An 8,591-nucleotide genomic window follows, 5' to 3' on the forward strand; every position below is an offset into this window, starting at 1 on the left:
CTTTCCTTTAATATCGTTGTTCTTCTCACATAGCCGAGAAACTTGAACTGAACAATGATTGTGCCCTTACGGGTTGCAATGGTAAAGCCAACTTTTGGCGGGTTAGCCAAATTATTGCCACGGGTCACTTAGTGACCCGCGGGTCATAGGTTGCCGACCACTTCTCTAGAAGATGTATATTGACTTGTTAACATGGTCATTCGTCGTCAGCAAATTTCATTGCGTGCGTGTGTGTGTGTGTGAAATGGAATAATATTAAAACTATTGGACCCAAATAATGTTTTTTGCTTGTTTTTTAAATATAGAATTACAAATGAGGGATTTTCGTAATGTTCCACCGAAACATTTTTTTACATTAAAATCATAAATAATATTCAACGTTCATATTAGGCCTACTTTCCACGTGTAAGTCAGCGTTCACAAATCAGCATTTGTGACTCAAGATGTTTTATTTTATATATATAGTAATCTGCTTACGGTCTGAGAGTGTCACTCCGTTCAGATAGAATTCAACCCTACATTTTCACGCTTTGTATTATCCCCGAGATCTGCTACGTTCAGATGATATTGAACCCCTGTAAAATATTCTTTGTAGCAAGTTAGCATTGTTAAACAAGGAAGCACGAATACTTTTATCACGTTATAATCCAAAACGTTATGGATTAGTAAAACTAAAAATTCATAACCTACAGCACCTGTAAGGTCTAGAAAAATATTAGATTTTAGATTATTCGTAGGTTTAGTGATTTTTTCCTGTATTAGATTTCAAATATATCAAAATTATTAGTTTGACTTAAATACAGAGTCTGGAACATCAACGAATACTTAAGAAAATTATTTAGGTTGTCATTAAGACGCATATTCAAATTGTATAGTATTATGAGAGACGTGTTATAACTTGAAATACGTAAAACACTGTGCCATTTGCGAAATAGCATGCATTTTCTTAGAAACTCTAAAGCGCCACCTTATGTTTTGATATGATCTTACATTTTTTATTAAATTCCAGCAAGCATTATAGATTCCATGAATAATTTAAAAGGTCTATTAGTCTGCTTTCAACTAGTTATATGCACTGAAAAGTTGTTTCCGGTCCTTATTATTAAATAGCAAGTAGCTCGAGAAGACTTGGTAACTGTTCTGAGTTATATACGTATTATGTATTCACTGTGTACAGTTTATTAGCATATCACTGTTCCTCGTTTCTGAAATGAAGATTTATCGAGTAAAGTTAATATCCTTTACATCGGACAAGCAGACGATCGCACAAAACTGAAAGCGTTTTAATATTTGAAAGTGCTAGGAAATCACATAAACATCTCTGCTAGGATCGCGTTGAATAAATCTTACATGTTAGCAACTGAAAAACAGAGTGTCATTTTTTTTTTTTATGACGATTCGTTTTGCATTTGTCTCCACAATTTGAACATACACTGAATGTAGTAATATATTCATTAGAAAATGCGTGAAGTAAACACGGGTTATTTGAGAATGAAACTTAAATCTCTCTAGTTTTTAGGTTAATATTGAATGAATGGCTGGCTCAGATAGAAATAATTCTGTGTATCTCACGAAATGAATTCCTTTTAACTATTTTGCTGTAATTTGGCATTTTTATAATTCGCAAAAATTATGAAACAACTTCAAGTAGTTGCGTGAGCCGTAATCGCAATATTCTCATCACGAAAAAAATGTTTTAATGATGTGTGGGTTTCATTGAATTACATATTCTAAATATAATCGTAGGTTAATAGAAGACGTTTCGCAACGCCGTGTGGTGAGTGTTATTTACGTAGATTAGTTACGGTGATGGAGAGACAGTGTAGTTAGGAAGAACATAGCGAAACGGAGTTGTTTTCTCTTAAAGCAGTATAGAAGAGTAATGCTCCCTTATATATGTTTCCATTTTCTGTTATAAATTAGTAACATTTCATGAAACTATTATAATGTCTAAATATTTCTGATGTGCCATCTATTAATTGTGGAGTGAAAGTGTGAATACTTTTGTCAGCACTGTTTCTTCCTTGCGCTAAGATCTCCAAGTTATAAATAGTTTAGTTTTCAGTTTTTTTCTGGTGATATAATATTAAGGGCACATTGACTAGAACAAAATATGAAAAATACTGGTTTGAGAATTCGATTGTTTCAATCTTTTTACTTCTGGTTATTTTTATTGCTTTGTTTTATGTTTTTATGTGGTGATATTGGTGGAAAACCAGTAACGTGGGATGGTTTGGAAATGTTTATTCTATTATGGCTGTTGCTGACTAAATATGCAATTCATTTCCTTGAGCTTTTTACGAATATTTTTACGTTATATTACAATATTAATCATTTACAGTATTAGAGCATGCTTAAAGACATCCGTTGTGTCTGCTAAAAATATACGAACATTCCATGAAGATAAGTATAAGTATTGGTTTTTTGGTGGATTTAAAGCCTGTTACATGAAAGAATGTATATGTAGGCGCGAGGAGGATGTCTGAAGTGTAGGGATTAGTCACACGAGTTGGGAACTTATAATGAGTAAGTCGTGAAAATCGAATGATATTTTTTGTTGTGTCACATTGTGAAGTGCAACTTGAGTCACCGTTTCGTAAACCAAGTGATCGGATATAGTATCTAAATAAGTTTGATACTTTTCATTTTGGAACGTTGAGTTTGGTAAATCGCACACGGTTTTTATATAGGTGTATATGATTGATAGAAAACATTTTTCTTTGTTTAAATAGATACTGCATCAACTTTCGTAGAAATCTGATCACAGAATAATAAATAGTACAAGTTAACGTACAAAATACTAGTTATTATCAAATATGAGACTGAAGTCTCATTAACTATCGTTGTTACTTAATGACTCTGTGCTGCGAAAGTTTAAAAGAAACGTGATGATTAGGTGATAAATCTGGTCCTGATATAAAGCCTTGTTCTCAAATATGAAGTCAGTTAACCAGCATCTAGGTAAAAATAAACTCGGAACAAAAACAAATTAAATAATTCTACTTGATCCCTTCAAGATGAATCTGAGAAACCGGGTTTCTTCAGAAATTGAATATTCAGACCTCGATCATGATTAATTCATGAGGGTACCTCCGCTAGAGATTGTTTATACCTACTTTTCTCGGTGTATGCAGACATTTTTTTCTCTCCGTCAATTTACATGAACTCCGCCAGAGCTGAGGCTGTTAATCTCATTTTTAAATTAACATTGATTCAGTTGTTTTGCTGCCATTGACTTGATAATTTCAACTGGCCTACCAGTGCAGTTTTGTTTGCTAATCAAGTATACATTTTTAATTTTTGTGTGTGTTCCTGTATTTAGTTTGCTGCAAGTTATGCAAATAACGAATCTTAACATGTATGATACTGAATGTGGCACTATTAACCTTCGCTCCATATAAAGTACGTCATATTTATTTAATTTTCTATTGATAAACTCTTGCGAGAAGTAAATTTCATGCATAATTAAATTGAATGAGAGGAAGATTGAGAAAAACTACGACAAAGTTTCAACCGTCGCCATATATATCTGATGTTAAACCATTTGATGATAGACATATTTAATTGTATAAAATGCATTACCTGTACTTGTATTTCGGGTAAAACTAAGTCTGTTTTGTGCAGATTTACAAGTTATATTTGAAAAATTACTTTGTTGAAAAGCATGTATGAAAATATTGGTGAAAAATAATAACATTGTCGTGTAACTTGTATTAACCACTCAGTTTTTGTAATTCGTCTCTCTTCCCATCACTTTTAACGAAGATGACATAATTTCTAATTACATCTATAAATATTATCACTCTACTATTTAATCAGATAATGACAACAGTTTGGCAGTTCTCTTTATTAGTTTACTGTCCTGCTTATATATCAACAACTCTTCCAAATTCTGGGTGTGGTTTCAGATACACAATAAAAAACACAGGTACGTGTTTTAATACTTCGTTACTTATCTGAAACGTGATAATGGTAATCTGTGGGAAGTTTACCATGAGAATACTCTTTCTTTCATGGTAGTAGAAAATATACGTGCCTATGGCAGTGAAAGAGTTAATATCGCTAAATAACTTTCTCATTTAGGTATTGTAACGTTTCTTCTCGATGTCATCTGAGTTCTATGAATTTGAATAGTTACATTGCGTTAGGAAAAAATTCTGTCAATTTGAAAAAAACAACAACAAAAAACATGTAAGTTGAGCGTAAGTTAAGTTCAGAAACGTTGATGAGTATATAAGACGGTAGCTCAAATCTCCAGATTAATGTGTGTGTTTTCTAGTACATCAGTTTGTTCATTTCTGTTGGCGTTGAAAATAACGTAAGTTATCGCCTGGTATATTTCTGAGGCCGCTATATCATTTCTTTTTCAAATACTTATAATAAAACGTGTTCTGTATTCTATATTGCTATTATTGATCTTTTAAAGGAAGATTTAGGATGTTTTGCCTTCAGTGGGGATGGTTCTAGTAGCGGTCATCGGCCTGAATAACTGGTGGTATTATGCTTGATATGCTCCCAATTATGTTACAACATGTATCTATCTGTTACATACCTCTATATTATTGTTTCGAAAGCTTGGCCAGTTGATGTGTGGTTTGCATATTATAGACTTTCAAAGTGTGGAAAGGGATGTATATATCTCACATGTGGTTACCTGGCATAAATAGTCTTATGAATTTGTTTAAAGATAAATTCTGACTTATTTTCACAATAATGACAACTGAACGGTGGTCATGCATGGTTATCACTTTTAGTCTAAGAGAGTTTTGTTTGTGTATGTCTTAGATAACTGAACGATGAAGTTCGTGTTACAATTAAACGATCGATCTCACGTATAGTAGATTGCGCGTTGGGAAGTGTTGTGACTAGTTCTTGTTTATATTTTTCCCGATTAGAGCAGTCTAAAATTTCTTCTCAGTAAAATTGAAATGATTCGAGACATTTTTGGCATCTATATTGACTCGTCTTTGTTGTCTATGTTATTTATACTCTTTATGTTCCTTTTAAAAACATTCTGGGTGTATCCAGATATTTCTCGCAAGACAGTGTGTTCATTCTTCTAATCACCCTGTTACACATCCTTGCCTTAATAGTATATATTTTTATTGTGCAATTTTATGCAGAAACTATGACAAACATTCATGTTCACCTGTGTCATCTTATCAGGCGACTTGTTTCTTATTGTATAGTTCATAAAATACTGAGTAAGCAAGCAAGAACAATACTTTAAAGAAAACATGTGATTTTAAAATGAAAATATAACTAATTTTGTAGCGTAAATAATCTCTTAGAATACAAAATTTTAAAATACGACGCTAAAATAGAATATTTTTATGTGCAGTAATTAGTAGATGACCTTTTTTGTAATAAATGCTTGTAAATAAAGAATAGTTAGTTTAAGAGCTGATAAGCGTATAAACGTTTTTATTTAAAACGTTTTGAATTTTAGCAAATTTATGCATGTTAAATTATCCGTTCAACTACTACTGTCAGGTAGTAATGTATACTATTTGTAACTTTTCCATTCAGTTGTGAATATTAAATGTTTGCAGTAGTCATTCTGGCTATGTAGGTAGATTAAGAACATGAATCGGTTTGTTTATTTACAGTTTTTTCAGCTAATTCAATAACATTAAAATTTGCAGTCGTTGTTTTGTATAATCATCTCAGAGTACTAGGTGCTGGTAGTGTTCTGGTAATGGGTTTCTTCTCCAGAGGCTAAATATATTTTAGTGCTATACTTTTCGCCCTCCATTTTTAATAGTCTTGTGAAATTATTCAAAGTTGATATGTCATACTATCATAGTTTTCTGATGCTTATTTCCCCTTTTTTCTTATAGTCGGATGTCACGTGGTTTGCTTGATGACTAATGACACCACGCCACCTGTTGATGGAAAACTGACACAGTCTTGAGCAGTCTTTTCACCACAATCGATATCAAACGAGCACGTGTACGTGGTTCAACCAGCGAGTGTTTGATCAACACCGGATTTGGGATACAGAATTGTGTCCATCAGTTACGAGGTTGGAATACAGCGTTGAATCAGTTAATTGCGACTTCCACAGAATAAGTTGTCCAAAAAGTAAAATTCATTGTAAATATGTTATATATATATATATATATATTTTGTAACTAAGTAAAATAAATAAAAAATATTTGATTATCCAAAGTCTAATCGTTGTGTGGAATATAAAGAGTTGGAAGCCTACGTTATGAGAAACACTGAACTTGTGTACGTGAGTTTGATTCTGTGGTAAGTGAATGTACACATTTTGACTGGACGCTAAAAAAAGCAAACCAAAACATTTCGTCGTTTGTGTGCTCTTTCTTTGGTCGAAAAGAAGGACTCTGCATAAGTATCCCAATGACTAATCGGTCCATGGAAATAAAACCCTTCAGCAGAAGGCTGAGCAGGCGACTCAAAGCCAAGGCCGCAGCAGGTGCTAAAGCAGCTTTCAGTCGGCATCTTCTCCAGAGTGTTTTCACCAGAACTTTTTTCAAGAAGATAGGGGGGCTTTCCTTAGCCTCTCAGCTACCCCTGCCTCTGCAGTGCTTGGCTTTGTTGGTAGTATCTTGTGTTTATTTCTTTTAGTCGTCATCAGACTTCACAAATTGAGAATGTGTTTTGTTACTTGGTGAGAGCTTTATGTAGGAGTTGGCTTGTTGCCATAATGTAAGATTAAAAGATGTTTCTAGTTATCTTTAGGCTAAAGTCAAGTAATGAATCACATTCTTTTGTTTATTTTTTAAATACGTACATTATAAAAAAAACGTTTTTAGGTAGTATTGAGGTTAGCAAATAACATACGTCCAGTTATAAGAACATTGAACATCCATACAAGTTTATTTTCAATTAACATTTTGTTTTCTCAAGGCAAACCTTGTATCAAGAAATAAAAAGAAAAATGGAACTGATACATGTAAAAATTATGTTCCTATTTTTAGGTAGACAAGTTACTATGATTCACCAAATACTTGAAGTTGTATAAAGATAAACTTTTCAGAACCGAAATATTATATTTAGATCGTACGAGGAGACTGTTTTTTGTATATTTTAAGTTCACAGTTTGTCTTGAAATATTATTTAGAATAGCCGAATATGTAAGGAAGCGGTAATATTAGACGTTACCTTGGTGTAATATCATGTTTTTAAATCTAAGCTTTATGTTGTGTCAAGTTACTGTATGAATGTAAAGAATATTTTGGTTTGCTGTGTTAAATTTCCCTCATTGGTTTGATTTGTTTGTAAAATCCAATATCTGCTATCTCTGACTGACTTATTAAACCGGATACGTCTCTTTTACAACACTGTCGTGTACATGACACTTGACAACAGCAAGAAACTTGTAGTATAGACTTTGTTCTCCTTTATTACACAGTTTCTTGTTCTTACGTTATTAAGTGGATCGTTTAGGACGAGTTTTATAGGTAGCTTTGTGTAATATAAGACGCTAAATGTTTGAATGTATCTCCTCGTGTTGGAATGGTTTCGAGGCATTGTTTTCAATAAAATACTGAGATATAAATAAAACAGTTTTATAACTAAAGTTAAAGTAAAATAATATATATATACAAGTTATAATTTAGTAGCTCCATTCCAGTATTGTTATTAATAATGATTAATTTTGTACTTAAAGAAACGTCAGTAAATGTAGCAGTGTTTAACTCGATGTGTAACATGGATCTCCCTTTATAAGAGATAGTGAGCATAAGAACACTATATGCACAAGACATTAGAAGTTTATTACCTTCAAATTAGTAGAATGATTCACATTAGTAGTCCCTCAGTACATACGTAACAAAAGATTGAAACTTATTCCTAATGCGCTACCTACATTCAAATGCCATTATGAGTGTTTTTAGTTTTAGTTTGTCACTTCCTAAGGTGGTGCTATAAAGCAATAGCATAACTTGTTCCAACGATTTTATATTCAAACTCAAGCCTAACATTGGAAAAACCATTTCTTCAGCTGTAACAGAAAATAACTGTTTAGATTTAGTATCAACAACTAACTTTCTAGTTTTAGTTTGTCACTTCCTAAAGTGGTGCTACAAAGCAATAGCATAACTTGTTCCAACGATTTTATATTCAAACTCAAGCCTAACATTGGAAAAGCCATTTCTTCAGCTGTAACAGAAAATAACTGTTTAAATTTATCATCAGCAACTAACTTTCTAGACGAGTGAAGCTTCTTCTTGTGTCATTAGTTTTTCCAATCCATTCTCCACTTCTTTGAATCACTGTGGGTAGAATAATTAAAAATAATAATGGCAATAATAATATAATTGCAGTTCTGTGTATTTTCACATATTTACAATGTGATCATGCAGGTCATGTAAATCACTTGCCAAATCAGATAAAATATAGAAGTCCCTAGAATTAACCAACACAGTTAGACGTTTTGATTACCACATTTTTCGGTGTATAAGACGCACTTTTTTACCCCAAAATTTGATGTCAAAATCTGCTTGCGTCCTATACACGGAAGGTATGAATAATATATATATATATACACACGATATACACAAGCCATATTTAAATAGGCATGCATAGTTTAGTTCAATTGACTGTGTTATTTACAACAATAG

At 32.5% G+C, this 8,591-nt stretch overlaps 1 protein-coding gene across 13 annotated transcripts in view; it reads left to right on the forward strand.

The window, feature by feature from the left end:
- LOC106475719 (CUGBP Elav-like family member 2) overlaps positions 1 to 8,591 on the forward strand; it is a 446,359-nt gene that overhangs the window by 292,260 nt on the left and 145,508 nt on the right. The window contains exon 2 of one of the 13 annotated variants that reach the window (XM_022380903.1): positions 5,841 to 6,567. The exons of the other annotated variants lie outside the window; for them this stretch is intronic. Within the exon in view, the coding sequence (XP_022236611.1) occupies positions 6,367 to 6,567 (201 nt within the window). The 5' untranslated portion in view covers positions 5,841 to 6,366. The remainder of the gene's footprint in view (positions 1 to 5,840; positions 6,568 to 8,591) is intronic. 13 annotated transcript variants of the gene reach the window in all.

This window comes from Limulus polyphemus, unplaced genomic scaffold (genome assembly GCF_000517525.1).
Source record: "Limulus polyphemus unplaced genomic scaffold, Limulus_polyphemus-2.1.2 Scaffold149, whole genome shotgun sequence".
NCBI classification, from domain to species: domain Eukaryota; kingdom Metazoa; phylum Arthropoda; class Merostomata; order Xiphosura; family Limulidae; genus Limulus; species Limulus polyphemus.